This window comes from Neovison vison, chromosome 13, assembly GCF_020171115.1.
Source record: "Neovison vison isolate M4711 chromosome 13, ASM_NN_V1, whole genome shotgun sequence".
Lineage (NCBI taxonomy): Eukaryota > Metazoa > Chordata > Mammalia > Carnivora > Mustelidae > Neogale > Neogale vison.
The window spans coordinates 77,724,202-77,744,258 of NC_058103.1; the positions used below are offsets into that span (position 1 = coordinate 77,724,202).

Sequence of the window (20,057 nt, forward strand, 5' to 3'; positions counted from 1 at the left end):
TAAGTAACCTTATAACTGCTAAGTCAAGTCAAATTCAAACTCAGGGAATCTGGTTCTTGTCCATGCTCTTAGCTGCTTTGCGGTACTGCCTCTTATCATCAACTGTGAATAGTATCAACTATCTATTAAAAGCACATTGTTCACATCCTCTTTTGCTCACAAAGAAGTTAAAAGTTCTTACCTCAAGTCTTTAGAATGGGCCTGTAGCATGCCCCCCCCATCCTATTTTACCAGCCCCTCATCACTAACTACTTGCCCCTTTACTCCACACCATGCCAGCTGCTGGCTTCCTTGTAGTTCCTGGTTATCAAAGTACTTTCCTGCCTAAGGGCCTCTGCTCCTGCTGCCCTTCTGTCTGGAATCCTTTTCCCTCAGATAACTGCATCGCTCATTTCACTTATCCCCTCAAGATCTACTCAGTAATAATTTCTCTGTGAAGCCTTTTTATATTAAAATTTTAATCCCTATCCCGGGTATACAGTTGACACACCCATGTCCATAGCACTTATTAGTAGCAGGCATACATTTTAAGTTTTACTGTCTGTTTTGCTACCCCATCTCCCTGTTAAAATACAAATTCTGTGAAGCAAAATTTTTGTTCAACAGTTAAGTCCCAGTGCTTAGACCATAGCAATCCAGCCCACAGTAAACTAATGCTCATTAAATATCTGCTGAATGACTGAATGAATAATACAGACTTGTTCCTCCAGGTGAGGAACTTCATATTACTCCTAGCAAAGCACCTAAGCATTTTGATATTTAAGTGATGATAATGACAAAGCAGGACTGGTGTACATTTATTCATAAGACAGAATGGTTTAGATTACTTGAAAGAAAAAAAAAACCCTTGTTCCTATATAATAATGTTGGCTACTATATCTTCTAGGAAATAAAAAGAGAAGAAATATAAAATACTGTCTCACAACATTCTCACCTGATACACAGTGATCAGAAGGATGTCTGGTCAACAAAGAATGAAAAATATTGAAATGTCATATTCTTAAGGACTATTTCTGACTCTAGGGATATAGTTGCCTAAATATTCTTTGTCTAAATACTTGAGAACAGTATTCTATAAAAAATACTTTAGGAAATAAAAGTATTAACCAGTATTTCCCAAATTTCAGTCTTTCATGTATCATCTTCATAAGCTAATTGTTTTGCTCTACTTTGCCTATTATTTAATATTCAACTTAATTACTCAACTGAAAGTGATCCTTAACTTTAACAGGAAAATGTATATTCTCATATACATGGAAAAACAGCATATCAAATAAAGGACAATCACAAAAATGCAACAGATCAGAAAATTATGTTATATTCACACAACAAATCAGCATACAGCAATGAGAGAAATGAACCACAACTATACAAAATAATATAGATGACTTTCACAAACACAAAGTTTTTATTTCTTTTTTTTTAATTTTTTTTTTTAAGATTTTATTTATTTATTTGACAGAGATCACAAGTAGGCAGAGAGGCAGGCAGAGAGAGAGGAGAAGCAGGCTCCCTGCTGAGCAGAGAGCCCGATGCGGGGCTTGATCCCAGAACCCTGGGATCATGACCTGAGCTGAAGGCAGAGGCTTCAACCCACTGAGCCACCCAGGCGCCCCAAAGTTTTTACTTTTTTAAAGACTTTATTTATTTGACAGGGAGACAGAGAGAATGAGCACAAGCAGGGGGAGCAGCAGGCACAAGGAGAGGGACAAGGAGAAGCAGGCTTCCCACTGAGGAGGGAGCCCAACACAGGGCTCCATCTCAACCTGAGCTCAAGGCAGATGCTCAACTGACTGAGCCATCCAGGCGCCCTGACAAACACAAAGTTGAGTATAAGAAGCCAGACATAAAAGACTATAGTTTGTATATTTCCTTTTATATAGAACACAAAAACAGACAAAAATAAATCTGTTAGGAAGCTGGTGGTTCCCTTTGGTGGGTGGGGACATGGGTAGTAACTAATTCAGGACATATGAAAGGCTTGGTAATATTCTATTCTGTGTTCAGATGTTAGCTATATGGGTGTGTTCGGTTTCTGAAAATACACTGGGTTAAATACTTAGGAACACTTTTGTATGTATACTATACTATATTAAAATGCTAAAAAAGACAATGAAGGAATATAGTAATCATCATCAGGTAGCTGCAAATACTGTTACCTACGAAAAGTTCTGCTAAGAAAGGAGATTAGCAAATATTAAAAAGGAATGCTAATACCAAACAGACTTCTTGTAACTGCTTCTGAAAGACTGAAACAAAAACTGAAGGGGAATAATTTTCTTGGCATGCAGTTCATTGTTCTTTAATCTTCAACCTGAACTCATCATGAGTTTCACAGCAGCCAAATTTCTTGTATTTTAGGAAACATTTAAGCTCAATAAAAACCTCAAACTTTCTGCTACTACAGATTAGACCATCTAAAGATTAATTACAATTTTGTCTTTTCAAATCCTGGAAATATATTCACACCTACTTGATTACACTAAGCACTCCAGTCTCACTTTTAAACAGCATATTTATAAGGCGCCCTATTCTTCAAGTCAAACATTTGTCAAGCATCAACAATGTTCCAAAAACTATGCAAATTTTATGATCTAATTTAAAAAGTGTATCTTTTCAATGTTGAGTTAAGCCTTAAAGTGGGCCACAGATTCTAACTAATCCAAGTCCATAAACTAAGTCCGTAAATGTAATTTACATAACACTCAAAATAGTAAAAATAGCTCTAGATATGGACTTTTAGCTCTGTTGCTATTATGATACTTTTTTTTTTTTAAGATTTTATTTATTTATTTGTCAGAGACAGAGGGAGAGAGAGCAAGCGAGCACAGGCAGACAAAGAGGCAGGCAGAGGCAGAGGGAGAAGCAGGCTCCCTGCCGAGCAAGGAGCCCGATGTGGGACTCGATCCCAGGACCCGGGGACCATGACCTGAGCCGAAAACAGCTGCTTAACCAACTGAGCCACCCGGGCGTCCCTATGATACTTTTTAATATGTAATATATCCATGCAAATAACTTTACAGATTAAAGCCTAATCAAAGAAGAAAAAAAACTTTAGTATGCCCCTACTAGTGCCAACCAACTAAAGTGTGTGTGTATTAAATTTCTCATTTAAACTTCTCCAAACTTCTGAAATACATAGTTTTATTATCCCTATTTCACAGATGCAAACATAGGCTTAGACAGGTGGAGTCAATGGCTAGATGTAATGTAGTTGATAAAAGACAGTTATGATCTGAATATAGTCTGACTTTAGAGTCTATTTGTTTACAGATCATTTGGCTATTACTGCCTCCCCACCGCCGTCACAAAAAGTGTTTGTGTACTCTTTTACCACAGATAATAGCATGGGGTATTTCAAAATAAGAAACAATTAGTTCACAATTTTAGTCAATTTGGTGCACATGCTTCACGAGCTCAGAAACATAAAATAATAGGAGAAACTAGTCAACAAAAAGCTCAGGAGAGAAGGCTCACAAAGGCCGCTTCATTTCTTTTCTAATAAGACTACAAATGCCACAAATAGGAGAAAACAGCCAAACTGGAATGTCCTTTATACCACCCTTCGGAGAAAAGGTAGAGTATGCCATTAAGGGGCAACAGGAGGAGAAAAATCTACTTTGTTATATGTAGGTTGGATGCTAAGTAATAACATTAACTACTGTCCACAGTTAACCATTTTACCTAAATACGATGACTCACCCCGGTCTGATGGCTTCTTCAGGAACACTGAGAGAATTTGAAATATGGGAATCCTGATAATCCTGCATTCTTCGAGCATCCATTATAATCAAGCTGATGTTTTCATCCATCATCATTGTGTATAGCTCCTTTGCTGTGATTGTTCCTTGGAATCAAGAGAGACAATATAAGGAACAAGAAACACCTAGTTCTGTTCAGTAAACACAGAACAATCATTTCTTCTTCTAGAAGAATGAAGGGTACTAAGTATCATATACCTGCTATCCCATCATTCTACTTCTATTTTTTAAACTAACATTATATGTAATTTGTGTTTTTGACATTTATCAAGAAACTAGTTCAATGTTGAAGGCTTAAAACACCAAAACTTGCTCTTGAGGTTACAACTACATCTGGTGCTGGTTCTGCTGCTGGAATAAAAATAAAGGAAATTAATATATGCATCTCATGAAAATATTCTTATTCTCAGTAATTAAATCATTTGACAAATGTCAACCAGAAGAAACATCTGTGGTTCAAAAATTCTTGACAGGTTCTAAATTTTTAAAAAGTCTCGAGGTCTTATGGGGAGGAATTGCGCTCTGAATCAGGGGTTGACAAACTATGGCTACCTGTTTTTAGTGGAACATAGCTGTAGAAAAGTGTTTGCATATTGTCAATGGCGATTTTCTAGCTGAGACAGCAAGAATGACAGCATCCTCCACCCCGAAGCCTAAACTGTTTACTCTCTAACCCTTTAATATTTAGCCCAAATAAATATTTGTTATGTTGCTATCTTTCTCTTCCAGCTTCTACCACCTGAAAGGGAAGATTAAAATACACAATGAGGTCAACTATACTTCAATAATAAAAACTTAAAAACAAACAAACAAACAACAAGAACCAAATAAAGATTTAAAAAAATAAAAAGCTACTACCAAAGGAGCTTAAAATGTGAAGACCTATTTTGGCAGTGAGATATGAGAAGAATGTAGTCACAATATCTCCTAAGCTAAAATACCCACCTGCTAATAACCATCCTACTTCCCTCTCTAACCATCAAGATCATTTTGACAACAGAATTATCTAAAAAAGTTGGGAACAAACCACTTAGAAAAGTAACACCTAAGCAGGATGAGATACAAAAAAACATAGATAAAAACAAATCTTGGGGGCGCCTGGGTGGCTCAGTGGGTTAAGACTCTGCCTTCGGGACGCCTGGGTGGCTCAGTTGGTTGGACGACTGCCTTCGGCTCAGGGCGTGATCCTGGAGTCCCGGGATCGAGTCCCACACCGGGCTCCCAGCTCCATGGGGAGTCTGCTTCGCTCTCTGACCTTCTCCTCGCTCATGCTCTCTCTCACTGTCTCTCTCTCTCTCAAATAAATAAATAAAATCTTTAAAAAAAAAAAAAAAAAAAGACTCTGCCTTCGGCTAGGGTCGTGATCCCAGGGTGCTGGATCAAGCCCCACATCGGGCTCTCTGCTCAGCGGGGACCCCCCCCCCCGCCTGCTGCTCTGTCTACCTGTGATCTCCATCTGTCATATAAATAAAATCTTTAGGAAAAAAAAAAGAAAAAACAAATCTTGGAATGAATTAATAACAACTTTTAGGAAGGTGTCTTACTATACTATTTTTTTAATTGTTGTATGGTAATATTTAATTTTTAAAAATATTTATTTATTATTTTAGAACAGGGGCGGGGGAGAGGGAGAGAAAGAGAGAGACTCTAAAGCAAATTCCCCTGCTGAGCACAGGGCCTCGTGTAGGGCTTAATCTCATGACCCTGAGATCATGACCTAGCCAAAATCAAGAGTTGGATGTTCAACTGACTGAGCCATCTAGGTACCCCTGTTGTACAGTAATTTTTTTTTAAGATTTTATTTATTTGTCAGAGAGAGAGAGTGAGAGAGAGTGTGCACACAAACAGGCAAAATGGCAGGCAGAGGAAGAGAGAGAAGCAGGCTCCCCAAGGAGGAAGGAACCTGATGTGGGACTCCATCCCAGGATCCTGGGACCATGACCTGAGCCAAAGGCAGCCACTTAACCGACTGAGCCACCCAGGTGTCCCTGTATAGTAATATTTTAAATAGAGAATTTACTTCAATGTTACATACAATTGATATTTAAGCTGAACCTTTCCTGAGAGAGGAAAACTTACACAACTGTCCAAGTTTTGCTGTTTAGGTCACATTTTTGTGACTGGAGTAGCAATATCACATATGGATAACATCCAAATTACTAGTTTGGAATTTTTTGAGGGAAATGGAAAAGACTTTCAAATAATTAGCTCTACAAACTAGAGTCATAATAGTAAATACACAAATCCTTTTATAAAGTTCACTTATAAAAAGTCACTAAGAGTTTCACACATGCTAACTTACTCAATCTTTATAAGTCTATAGAACAGATACTACTATTACCCTCACTTTGCAGGATAGGGAAATTAAGGTAGAGAGGTTAAGTAACATGCTCAAGATCACATGAAAATTCAAAGGAGACAGTATTCAAAATCCAGGCAGTCTGACTTTGGAGAGTCTGTGCTCTTAACCGCCTTGCTAAACTGTATCTTGGGGGGAAAAAAAAAAAACACTGCAAAGTACAATCTGTGGCTTTGATTGTTTTTAATCACAATTTAACATAAATATTCCCCATGACATATACAGAATATAAACACGTTTTCGATATAATTGCACAGACTAAGAAAAATGATAAAGCTTACATACAAAATGTATGTAAACACTGTTCACTTACATACAAACAGAATGTAAAATCTGAAGCTTATTTGCATTAAATATTAAATACTATATCTCAATAATGACTCAAAAGAACTCCCTCCCTTCTGTACACACTTACCTTTCTCTGTGGTCTCACTTTTTTCACTCTTTTCACCATTTATCTGTTTCACAAAAAGAAAGTTTCAACTTTAACAGAAGTAAAAATTTTTTATAGAAATAGAAAGTTCAACTCTATTACTTCACTGAAACTGAAAGCCCAGAAAATGAAGTGTGCGAAGTACTGGCACTTTATTAAAATACCGATGAAGAGTCATGGCTTCATCAGATTATCTGGCAGCAGAAAACAACTAAAATAACTAGAAATACAACAGAATCATGTAAAACTTCCTTGAAATTTTCTTCAGTTAAAGGCTAAATATAATATAAAAGCACAGTCTGTTAAGAAATTTAATATTTAATTCAATGACAGAATATTTCTTTTTTTTTTTTTTTTTTAGATTCTATTTATTTATTTGACAGAGAGAGATCACAAGTAGGCAGAGAGGCAAGCAGAGAGAGAGAGGGAGAAGCAGGCTCCCTGCCGAACAGAGAGCCCAATGTGGGGCTCGATCCCAGGACCCTGAGATCATGACCTGAGCCGAAGGCAGAGGCTTAACCCGCTGAGCCACCCAGGTGCCCCAATGACAGAATATTTCTTACAATGAAATAAAAATTCTGGCTATTCCTTTCAGAGTTCAATATTACATAATTGAAGGAAAACAAAAATTTGTAAAAATATAATTGTATTTTCTAACCAAGACAACACAGGTTATTTCTGTAAGGTAGTAATTCATTTTATAGATGAAAAACCTACAACCACTTGAGAAGTGATCAATTTTAGCATCACTAAAATTAAAAAAGGAGTATATGTAATGTGCCTCCTAATACAATGCAGTTATGAAGTGCAGAGTCACCTATGAAGTGCACTTGCCAAAAGCAAAAACTGAATCTGAATCTCATTAAGCTTCTAGGTTGAACTTCTAGCCTACAACAAATATAGAAGATAGATGTATAGATTAAATAATACAAGATGGAAACAATTAGATAAATCCAGAATGTGGTTGGTTCATTTCACAGATCTGATCTGTATTAAAAAGTCAAAGGCAAGAAATTAAAAAAGTGAAATGGGGGACTAATGCAGAGAGTACTACAGGGACTTAATTTAAGAGACCAAACAATCAGAAGACTACGAGTGGACCTTATCTGGATCCTAATTCAAACAAATCAACTCTAAAATATCATTATGAGCAGTGGGTAAATGTGAATATAGACTGGGCATTAGATTATATCAGGGAATTATTGTTAATTTTATGAGGTGAAAAAACAGTATTGTCATTAAAAAGAAAATGTCCCTTTCTTGGAGATGTACACTGAAACATTTAGTAGTAAAATGATATGTCCTCTATAACATGCTTTGAAATGATCTAGCAAAAGGGGGAAGTGCAGATACAAAATGTGACAAGTGTTAGGTGACAAATGTTAGCTGATTATTGACACTAGGTAATGGTGTCTAATTATAATTTTTTTCAGTATAAAAAGGCTAAACAAAAGTAAAAGTAATAAGTTGGCTTAGTAAGTAATAAAAGTTGGCTCTCCTGCTGGAAAGGCAACAAAAGACATTTTAAAGTCCCTTTCACACAGTTCTTTGCAGTTTTGCTTTTTATCTATATCTGCCACTTGACCTACAAAAGAACATTCCACTATGGCAGTGTTACTTAAATTATGAGTTCCTAAAATCAACAAACCATATTTCTTCACTTCTTTTTAAATAGTGCTTAGTACAATGTCACAAGTAATTAAACAACTATTTCTTAATGAAACCGATGATGATTCACATACAAATGATAGCTGAAAGCTACAAAATCCTTAAGAAAAAGAAAAGCAGAAATCTTTACATGAATTTTGACAGTACATAAGAAATTGTATTTTAGGAAACACACATACACACAAAAGAAAAGAAAGAAATTGTATTTTAGGAAGATTAGTTTCTCAGAAGGTGAAGGAAAGGAGATACAGTGGTAGCTGGCAGGTACAGATTGAGTCACTGATGGTTCTTGCCAAACAAGATTGTGGCTAGATTACAAGTAGTCACTGAATAAATGGAACAAATGAGGAAGAGGAAAGGGAAATGGTCAGAAAGGAAGAGAAAACGAGGGAGAGGGTATGAGACCTTACAAACACGTAAGATTGGGCATCAAGTAAGTAGTATACCAAATCTTTTTCAATTTAAATTACATTAGAAAGAAGAAACCTTAAAGATACATCTATTTCAAGATCTTCCTTTGGCAATGAGGAAATGAAGTCCTAGAAGGGTGAAGCAAGACTTGACATGGGACCAGAACTCAGATATACTGAATTACAACTAACTGCTTTCTATTGCTCTAATCAAGTTGATAATAACTGTAAAAAACTAATCTGTAAAGATCCAAAAGAAACACGGAATCAAATGAAGCTAGGATATTTAATTCAATTTCTAATAAAAACACTAAATTAAATTTTACCCTTGTTGCCTAAAAGTATGTTGTAGTGGTTATCTCAACTTGCACTGAGCAAATTATCTGGGGGAAAAAAACAATCTTTTTACTTCACAGAATAAATTTGAAATACCTTTTGGGTTTTGTCTCTGGAATCCATTACATTTTCCAAGGAACTTTTAGGTGATGTGCCACCATCCTCTCTTCCTGCTTCATGCCTTTTCTGTTTCTGCAGCTGCTCTTCTTCCTGTCTGTCCTTTTCTTCAAGTTTTTTCCGTACTTCGGCTTCTTCATATCTAGTTGGGAAAAGAAGTCAAGATGTCTTTTACTGGCATGACATGAAAAATAAAGAGTTCCACTTCCATAAAATTAGTACCCTACTGTGGGGTATTTTATGGCAGCAAACTTCCTTCCTCCAGCTGAAATTTTATCTGCCAGTGTTCTGTTCCAAACCACAACTCATAAATTTGCCCTCTGTAGATTTTCAATTGCCCAAAAATCTAGAAAAAAGAAACACTATGCTCTTAAGTTAAAGTTGTTTAATGCTCTTTTTGTTCTTTCCTTCCCACTAATTTCAACCTTTAAAAAATTTCAAATCTTTCCTTTTTCAAAGGACTTATACTCTTAAAATGAACTAATTCACATATAAAGTAGTCCAAAATATAAAAAGGTAAAGACAACAAATAAGTGAGAAAATGGCTTACATGACCAAAAGATAAAGGAGTATCTCTGGTAACAGTACAAGTAGGGAAAAACTAGACAAATCCAAGAGAAACATCAGTAAGGGGTAACCTAAAATTTAGGAGAAATTCTCTTCTACTCAGTTGATTAACTGGTGAAAGGAAGAAAAGAATGGTGATTCTAAATTGTACCAACCACCCTAACATATTCCAGCCCCAAGATCAGTAATTTCTGAAAAGAATAAAAGGAATATATTAATTCAAGAAGATAATTTCTAAGTAAAGACTATGATATATATAACTAGAATAGTTCATTGATTCAACCGTGAAAAATCAGTTAGAAAAACAGCTCCCTTTTATTCTGTTAAAGAATGATTAATAACTAAAAATTGAAACATACCGTTTTTAATTTCTTATTACTTTATAAGCCTGGCAAGCCAGTCATGGTAAATACTAGAATTAGATCTGTTTTTAAACATAATAGCTACTGCAAACTAGGCAGTTCAAAACTAATAGTAAATACTTCATTCCCATAAGACCAGTGTCCAGTAGCACATTACAACCTGGGGCATATGAGGAATTATATTTTTCTAAAAAATCCTGTCAGAGAGTTAGGAAAACCTGAACCTGAGCTCTGATATACTACACCAAGGCTTATCACAACAATTTATCATTCTGAACATTTTCAGATTTTCAGTAAAAAATATGAATGTAGGGTGCCTGGGTGGCTCAGTGGGTTAAGCCGCTGCCTTCGGCTCAGGTCATGATCTCAGGGTCCTGGGATCGAGTCCCGCATCGGGCTCTCTGCTCAGCGGTGAGCCTGCTTCCTCCTCTCTCTCTCTGCCTGCCTCTCTGCCTATTTGTGATCTCTCTCTGTCAAATAAATAAATAAAATCTTTAAAAAAAAATATGAATGTAACACATAAACATAATAAAGGCAATACGGCAGAAGATTCTAATTTTTGTTAATGTAAAATTTATTTCTAGGAACTGGGATTCATACGCATGGTCAGATATAAATGGACAAGTTCTAAATATTATTTGTATCTTCTAAATTTATGTTCTTTTAAAGATTTTACAATAATGTCTGTACCTGAGTTTAAGGCTTTCAGAGAGTCTTTCAGCTTCTTCAATAGCTTTTTTGATGTTTGCAAGTCCAAGTATTGAGTGAAAGTAGTCCTAAAATTATAAGAAAACCATCCCATACTTTTAGTACTGGTCATTGTACACAGCACTAATGCTAAAAACGTTACAATCATGGTGCTATGTGAAGGAAAGACTGGATGAAAACATAACTGAATGAATTTTTTTTTTTTTTAACTTTTAACCTACATAAACACACAACTTGTTCTCCAAATGTTTCAAAAGCATTTCTTCATACAATTAGTTTGCACAAACACACACAAAAAAACCCCAAACAAACAAACAAAAAACCCAAAACCCTAAAAGGTAGTAATTTTATTTATTTGGAAGACACCTTTCAGTATAAATACTGGGGGTGCCTGGGTGGCTCAGATGGCTAAGCATCTGCCTTTGACTCAGGTCATGATCTCAGGGCCCTGGGATCAAGCCCCACACTGGGCTCCCTGCTCAGCTGAGAGTCCACTTCTCCCTCTCCCTCTCCCCCTGCTTGTGCACACACTCTCTCTCTGTCTCAAATGAATAAGTAAAAATCTTAAAAAATATATATATAAAATACTATTCCTATTATTTATGAATAAGACCAAAAAGCAAAGCTTTCAGGAAAAATATATATTTTCCTATTGCAAATTGTTACTTAGGTTTCTTTCTCTAGAATCAGAAGCAGTAAAGCAAATTGTATATTGACCTACAGCATGGTATTTATTTTGTTTTCCTTATTATTATTATTTTTTAAAGCATTTCAGGTAGTTAGGAGAGATACAGAGTTATTTGTTGAGCTGTGTTTTTTATTTGTTTGTTTGTTTTTAAGATTTTATTTATCCATTTGACAGAAAGAGAGAGAGATCACAAGTAGGCAGAGAGGCAGGCAGAGAGGGGGAAGCAGGCTCACCGCTAAGCAGAGAGCCCGACGTGGGGCTCAATCCCAGGATCCTGAGATCATGACCCGAGCCGAAGGCAGAGGCTTAACCCACTGAGCCACCCAGGTGCCCCTGTTTTCCTTATTTTAAACTGTGAGGTTTTTGCCTCCACCTTTATAATAGCAACCCACCTCTCAACTGGAATCAAAACACTTTTGATATAAAACACCTGAGGAAACCTTGAGTAAGTATCAGACGACAGAAATAAATCATTAATAATATAATCTTTAAAAAAAACACACAAAACGTTTGGCACATAACTTAGGCAGAATAAAGTTAAGAAAAATAACTTCTCTAAGAGGTCATTGATTAGATCCTGCAATCAGCGACATTTTCAAATTAAGGTTGGCTGAACATGACAATAGCACAGTGAAACTCAGCTGATTTTTGGATCTAATTATCTAACTGGCCACAACTTGTCAGTGTGACTCTGAAACAGAGCCTAGTAGCACAGTTCATCACAAATGATATAGTAATAAAAAAATTAATAAAAAGAAAGACCAAGAGGTAAGATACGCACTGCTGGCTCTTTGAAAAGCAGTCACTAAGAGCTGGTTTGGGGTAAATCTATTGACACCAGCTACCATATGTCTGTTTAGCCGAAAAGAAGATCATGTTTTGGGACTCCTGGCTGGCTCAGTAGGTAGAACATGTAGCTCTTGATATCACAGGGTTGGGGCTCTGAGTTTGAGCCCCATATTGGATGTAGAGAATACTTAAAATACTAGAAGTACATCATGTTTCAGGTTAGGCTTATTCTTCTAAATAAAGACTAAATAAATTAAAAGGCCCTTCATTATGTAATTTCAATAAAAGTAAAGTTTTTTCAATATTGTATCAACTGAAAACTTCAGCTGCCACAAATGTCCAGACTTTTGATGCAGTGTTTTTTTGTTTTTTTTAAGAGTGTACATATTTATTTGTCAGAGAGAGTGAGAGAGCATAAGCACAAGGAGAAGGAGCAGCAAACAGAGGGAGAAGCAGGCTCCCCGCTGAGCAAGGAGCCCGATGTGGGGCTTGATTCTAGAATCCCGGATCATGGCCTGAGCCAAAGGCAGATGTTTAACTGACTGAGCCACCCAGACATCCCGATGCAATGTGTTTTCAAAAGAAAACAAAATTTAATCATTATTTTAAGATTTCTCTCATAAAAATAAAAATTACTGTGACTTGTTTTTTAATTTTTTGACATGAACTCATTAAAAAAAGCCAGCCTATAAGCTTAACCCCATTTAAATTCTGAAAAAATTGTTTGTGTTTGGGCATGCCTGTTACAAACTTCCAGAAGACACTCCCCTAGTATTAGTGAGGGTTTTTTTTGGTCAGTAATTATATCTCTCTGTGCTCTTAAAGGAGAACAATTAATATTTTCAAGTTGACAGAACAGAAAAATAACATCTAATTTTTACACAACTAAAACGTTTGTTTCTCAGATTTACCCAAATAGAACTTTCTTATTCCTGAACACAAAAACTCAAGTCTCATGATTTCACAAATAAAAAGGCTTACCAAAAATATTTAGGAATAATTATCATGTATACCATGCAGATTTGAAAATATAATTCTAATTTATCTAGACTTTGCTACACTAATATTTTCAATATTATTTCCCTTTTCAGATAACTCTGAAAAAATTATTCATAAAGGGATTTTTTCAATGAGTAAGAAATGTAATGCATCCTTTACTAGTGACCTTCCTAAATTAACATTTTATGTAAATCTTAAATACTCCCTCGTGTAAAACAAGAGTGAAAGATACAGGTTTCTGAAGAAGACTAGTGACATTATATTCTGCCCCTACCTGATTTAAAGTGTAAATCCTAGAAAATGTCTAGTTGGTAAATTTAACACTTCACGTACTTGAAGTGCACTGGAGATGCTGGGTTAAATAAAACAAAAACAGTTCTAAGGCAGAAGGAGATATGTACCCTGGACAGAGCAAATGAACAACTCCAGCGCATGAAGTAACAGCCTGAGTTACCTGAGCCTTGGGAGGGAGCTTCCTAAGCCGAACAACTCCTGTAACTTTCAACTACTCCCTCTGGGAATGTAATAGATACTCTGTGGAAATGGAAAAAAATTCTTATCGATTAAACTTCACTCCTAATCTTCTCAAGTTAAAAAAGTAGCTATAAGAACACTCCCAATCTTCTTGAAGAAAAAAAGCAACCACTAACTTAGAAAACTACAGCAAAAAGTCAGGGTGCCTGGGTGGCTCAGTTAGTTGAGTGGCCACCTTTGGCTCAGGTCATGCTCCCAGGGTCCTGGGATCAAGTCCCACATCTGTTTCTCCCCTGACTCTGCCTGCCCCTCTCTTTCTGTCAAATAAATAAAATTTTAAGAAAAGAAAAAAAGAAAGAAAGAAAGAAAGAAAGGAAAGAAACTACAGCAAAAAGTAAATACATACAAAATTTGCCCTACCACAACAGATGAAAGAGGAGACACCAAAACTACCAAGCTATCCAAAATTGTAAATCTTTCAAAAAAATTTACTTTACTAAACACTTTTACCCTTCTTTTAAAAATAATTCCACTTTAATAAATATTATAAAAACCATCAAAGAGCGTAGAGAAACCTGTTTGAATTTGGGCAAGCCTCTGTATTTGCAGACAGGTATGCTCAAGAATGTTCTAAGATTAGGACCAATCTAACCAACTGTGGACAGAAGGATGAACCTCACATGCAAGGGGCCACCTTTCCAAAGCTACAACTAAATCCCTGTAACTATTATTAACATAACTTTGTTGGTGAAAAGAAATACCGCAATGCCTTATCACTATTAAATAAAACACTAAAGTCATCCCTTAACCAACAACCAAAAGAAATTATATAGGTCACACTACTCTGGGGAAAAAAAAGGTTATTTCAGGGGCACCTGGGTGGCTCAGGGAGTTAAGCCTCTGCCTTCGGCTCAGGTCATGATCCCAGGATCCTGGGATGGAGCCCCCAATCTGGCTCTCTGCTCAGCAGGGAGCCTGCTTCCCCATGCCTCTCTGTCTGCCTCTCTGCCTGCATGTGATCTCTCTCTCTGTCAAACAGATAAATGAAACCTTTAAAGAAAAAAATCTTTAAAAAAAAAATCTTTAAAGAAAAAGTTATCTCAAAGAATGAGAGAACATTTTTCACTTCTGTAAGTCAATTTAAATAAGGCAAACCAATTCAGAGAACAACAAAAACAAAATCTCAGTATTACTTCAAGAAGGCTTCTCAACCAGGTGAGAAACCTATATACAGTATAAGTTGCTGCTGCTTATTGTCTGGTAGCAAGGCTGCTGGTGGAACCACCCACACAATATTCCTCCAATTTCTCTAACCTACTCGCTGTGTTCTTCTTTTGTCCGTTTCTGGTACAGCTGAAATGCAACCATGTTCTCTAGCAAGACATACCTAGTTATTAGTTCTCTTTATCCATTTATATCTCTCCCACCTTCCCTCCTTTCCCACGGCTTCAGCAAAAGAAAGGAACTTACTCAAAGGATAAAAAGGAAAAGTAATAATAATAATAGCAAATAAAAATGGAAGCAATCAATATTAACTGATTCTTTAACACAGCTACAATGTCACTCAAATATAAAAAGCTGCACATAAAAACAAGAGACAGACCAACTAGAGACTGAAAAATGAAACAGGAAGATGTGGTGTGTACACATACACACACACATACACACATACACACATACACTGGATTATTACAAAGCCATAAAAAGGATGAGGCTGTATAATTTGTGACAACATGGATGGACCTAAAGGGTATTATGCTAAATGAAACAAGTCAGATTAAGAAAGACAAATATCATATGATTTCACTCACATGCAGCAACTAAAAAAACCCCAAATGAATAAACAAATGAAAAGTAGAATCATACATGTAAATTTAGAGAACTGATAGTTACCAGTGGGGAGGGGGAGGGGAGGGGAAAATGGGTGAAGGCAAGTGGGAGGCAGGCTTCCAGCTATGGAACATATTAAGTTACAGGAATAAAAGGCAGAACATAGGGAATGTAGTCAATGATATAAAAGTGTTGTATGGTGACCCATGGTAGCTATACTTGTGGTGAGCACAGCATAATGTATAAATTTGTCTAATCACTATGTTGTATACCTGAAACTAATCTAACATTGTATTCAACTACACTCAAAAAAGTAAAAATGAAACACATACACACACACATTACTTGACAAAATCCTGAATCCTGAGAAAGTATGACTGCAGACACATGTTTCGTATTTAATGCATGAGTAAACTGAATCCTTCCACTTGATCTGGTGATCATTTACTGTAACAGAAAACTTAGGCATCTTTACATTGCTGTAAACTTGTACTAATCCAAGGCAAATGAGGTATGTGTATACAATGTGATTACATCCACATATATACAGTTAAAAATGAAGAAACTAAACATTTAGTTCACTTTTTCTAGCTGCATAAGAGTTTGAACTTGGTCCTACACAGTGTGACCTAATTTCAGTAACAGTTAACTTTTAGAGGAAATCAGTAGCTCTACTGTGCAAAAATAACTTAGCAAATAAAAATGCAAAAATAAAAGGTACCTGCTGTTGCTTGAAATCAGGCCTTTTTTTGATAAGATTATAAACAGTCACATATTTCATATATAGTACATAGGCCTTTTCCTCATCACGATCTAATCTGCATTCTTCTGCTGTTTTGAAGATCTTCAGGGCACTCTGTACATAACTTCAATTAGAGAAAAAAATAATTAAAACACCTGACATAAAGGCAGGGGGGAAATCATGATAAGGTCTACAGAGAATCTTGGTAAGTGAATTTCATAATTCAGACTGCATGACTTTGTAAATTATACAAAGTTTCATGTATGTTTGGATGCAACCTGAAAATTCCCCTATCCTACTAATAAATACTTCTGCTTCCCAACAGTTGTTTATATACCATTGAACTGTTCAAAATGCACTGAGTCCAGTTTTAATTTGCTATGGTAGATAATCCTGAGACAAGTGGTCCTCGGGCAGTCATTTAATAGTCATACTCTACGATTAAGGAAGATAACTCCATACCACTTGCATTGAAGTAGGGGAGCTAAAATCCTTAGTTAATGTTTAATGTTAAGATACTTTTCAATTCTCCTCACCCCTTTCTAAATATGCTGTAAAAATCTCCCCACCTAAAATCCAAGAAATAAGGGGCAGGGAAAGAAACATAAGTTCAATCTTTTTACTTGGTTAGTCTTCTACAAAATGATCAAATTGCACTCTGATTCACTGGTGCTGGAAGGAAAAGGGATTTAAAGTCTAAAAATAAGTGATCTTAAAATTCCACTTTGGTAAATTTGAGGATTCTGTGGCATTCAGTCTAAGGTCATCTGCCTGGTAAAGTCTTTAGAAAGCAAATTAATAAAATAGGCATTCCTTTGAGAGGAATTCATCACTGCGGACTAAAGTTTTGGCAACCTAGTTATAGTACTAATGCTCATGTATAATGTGCTTTATCAATTTTATCTATACAGAGCAGTGTTTCTTGTTTTCTGTAATTTTCAATCTGCTCCACAACTAAAACATGAATTAGTGATGAAATTGGCCAGGCCAAGACCACCACATAAAGAATAGGGCCAAAGTTATATTTACGACAAAAGATACACTCTGCTTAGCATGTGTACAACCTGCCTAGCATGGCATCATGGTCCTAAAATCAGATAAATCAAACCAAAGCTAGTGAGCAGATTCTCTTTGGAAGAGTTTAGGAGTGGAAACAACAGTCCTTGGGTTTTAGATAAACTTTTTCTAAACTTTTATCTAAACTTCTTTCACTCTGATGCATATATATCTCACAAGTTTATATGTAGCAGACCAAGCTGAGATGGCCATAGATGGCACTGTTTCACTGTGCATATAGTGAAACAGCTAAAAATCCTAAAAAGATCCTATTGTTCTTTGATTAGTGCTATGTGCCATAGCAAGAACATGAAGAGGTATATTTAAGGAAGTCCTGCTGACATACATTTCCTATAGAATCAAGGTGGTCCCAGAGTTAACCCAGACATGACTAGAATGAATTGATCTGTCTCAGGATTATGTGAAGATCCCTGAGAAAGCTTCAAGGTAGCTTTATCGTTCCCATTGTTTTCTATTTGAAAGTCATTCAGAAGTTTTTTATTTATTTTTAAATCTATCTTTATTTTAGAGAGCACCTATTCGAGAACGGGGTTGGGGGGGAGAGGGAGAGAGAATCTTAAGGAGGTTCCATGGGGGGAGGGGGCAACTCCTCACAAGGTCCAAAATGGGGTTCAATATTATGACCTGGAGATCACGACCTGAGCCCAAATCAAAAGTTGGAGAATTAACAGACTCACCACCCAAGCGCCCCATCAACAGAAGTTAAATAGAACTGTTTTTTCTGTTATCCCACCAATATTACCAACTTAGGTCAAGAAGTAGGCCAATCCTTCTCTTATTCTCCCTGTCCCTGAAAAGATGGGTTTTTTTAAAAGACCCTTTTGTCCACTGTAATGGTTAGAAATATCAGTTCATTTTGGGATTTTCTTTTGTGACCTTCTTTAAAGTTCCTACTGTTCTCTCCTCTTCATCCCTGATGTTTTGTTTTCTTTCCAGCTTCTATTTCCTTTAGAAAATGATGCATAAGGCTGTCCCTGTGCATTCACAGGTCTCTTCAGATACCTCTTCACAGGTTCATTTGGGATCAAATATATCATCTTTTTTAGAGCCCCCCATTTATGGAGGAGCCATGGAATGCCTCTTTGCCACTTTCTAAAATTTGCTTGCCCCAAGTCTGGGATATATGGCTGGCTAAATACACCTTTCTTTCTGAAACCTCGATTTCCGACTCTATTAATTATGTAGTAACTTATCTCCAAATCTTCTCCTTTGTCTGTCAAAATTAATTCAGAAGAAAATTTCCACTATTGCCTCTTGTCCCATATCAGAGATAAAACTATCAAGTTAACAATTTTACTGATACCTGATTTTTAGCAATATTACTTTCAGTAAATACCAAAATACCTGGACCTCTCCCTATTATATTTTATCTCAGGACAGATTTTGTAATCATTATCAGTGAAGTATCGTCTCTAGCCTCCACGTCAGCAGGTAGATAGACTGTGTGTCTTCAAAAATAAAAACCCATATATCATTATATTGAAAGTTCATGTCAAATTGGCACAAATTAATACTTTGCTAAATATTAGACAAAAAATGTTTCTCCTCTTTTAATCAAAGAAAGACTATGCTAGGATCATATCTTAGATGTGAAATATACATGGATAAAATGATCTTTAAAGTATATCTATACTGTTTTATAAAAGACATTAACTGTGGCTGAATGAATTTTATAGAAACCTTGTAGTCTTTACTTCTTAAACTTAGAATTGTTACACTGTACAGAGAACAGAAAATATGCGTATCAGCAGAATATATATATATGTTCTGCCAAAATAAAGTTAAGAACTTCTCTAAGGAGGTCTTACTTTATTCATGTGATGATGCCATTTTTCAAATAAACTTCAAACTGACTACTTATCTAACCCACTTAATAATATGGAAATGAACTAAAAATTAATATGATTCAGTGAAACTAGCAAAGGATACATACTTCCTCGTGCTTATTTTCTCTGGTTTAACTTCTGTCTTCTTATTGAGGTCTTTTAGTGAAGAACTGAGGTAGAGTTCTTTAGGAACTGAAGCCACAGCAGGCATGATGAATAATCTTTACTTTTACTTTTCCACTTTCACAATGGATGGTGTACTTCATTAAAAGCAGTTCTTTCTGAAACAAAATGAACACAAATATTTCCAATTAACAACAAAATAAATGAACAGTTAAAAAGCATCAAAGTCCTAAACTAAGATAGGCACGTGTTATAATGAGCACTGGGTGTTATATGCAAATAATGAATCATGTAACACTACATCAAAAACTAATGATGTACTGTATGGTTTTTAACATACATAATACAAAAATAAAATCTGAAAAAAAAAAAGTTAGTTTTAAATTATCGTGAGTATCCATTTTGGGAATACAAGATATTCAGGTTATCAATAAATTAATTTTTTCAAATTTTCATTAACTAAATGAATTATTGTTTGCATCACTTTGTCTTAAATATTAAGAATTTTCCTGTCAAAGGACTTAACAGAGTAAGAGCTTTTATATTTTTCTACTCCTAAATCTGTTATTAATATATAGATCACAAACAGAAAGAAGTTTCATTTACAAATATTTCCCTTCCTCATTGATAATACTAGTTAATAAAAACAAGCAAGCTGAACAAGTTAGTGGGGGATGGGGAGTAGGCAGGGCCAATTTATACAGACCTAGGGATATATGAACAGAATATACCCAAGTACTTTGGTTTCTCTAAGTCTTTGATGTTTTATTATGTTCTTTGTTCCTCCC

At 35.8% G+C, this 20,057-nt stretch overlaps 1 protein-coding gene across 3 annotated transcripts in view; it reads right to left on the reverse strand.

Moving 5' to 3' along the window:
• The window catches only part of USP8 (ubiquitin specific peptidase 8), a 75,129-nt gene that overhangs the window by 35,010 nt on the left and 20,062 nt on the right, over nt 1-20,057 (reverse strand). For all 3 annotated transcript variants that reach the window (XM_044232081.1, XM_044232080.1, XM_044232079.1), the window contains exons 2-7: nt 19,254-19,427; nt 16,223-16,367; nt 10,704-10,789; nt 9,064-9,226; nt 6,536-6,578; nt 3,703-3,847 (exon numbers count right to left, since the gene is read on the reverse strand). In XM_044232081.1, coding sequence (XP_044088016.1) covers nt 3,703-3,847; nt 6,536-6,578; nt 9,064-9,226; nt 10,704-10,789; nt 16,223-16,367; nt 19,254-19,357 — 686 coding nt within the window. In that variant the 5' untranslated portion in view covers nt 19,358-19,427. The remainder of the gene's footprint in view (nt 1-3,702; nt 3,848-6,535; nt 6,579-9,063; nt 9,227-10,703; nt 10,790-16,222; nt 16,368-19,253; nt 19,428-20,057) is intronic.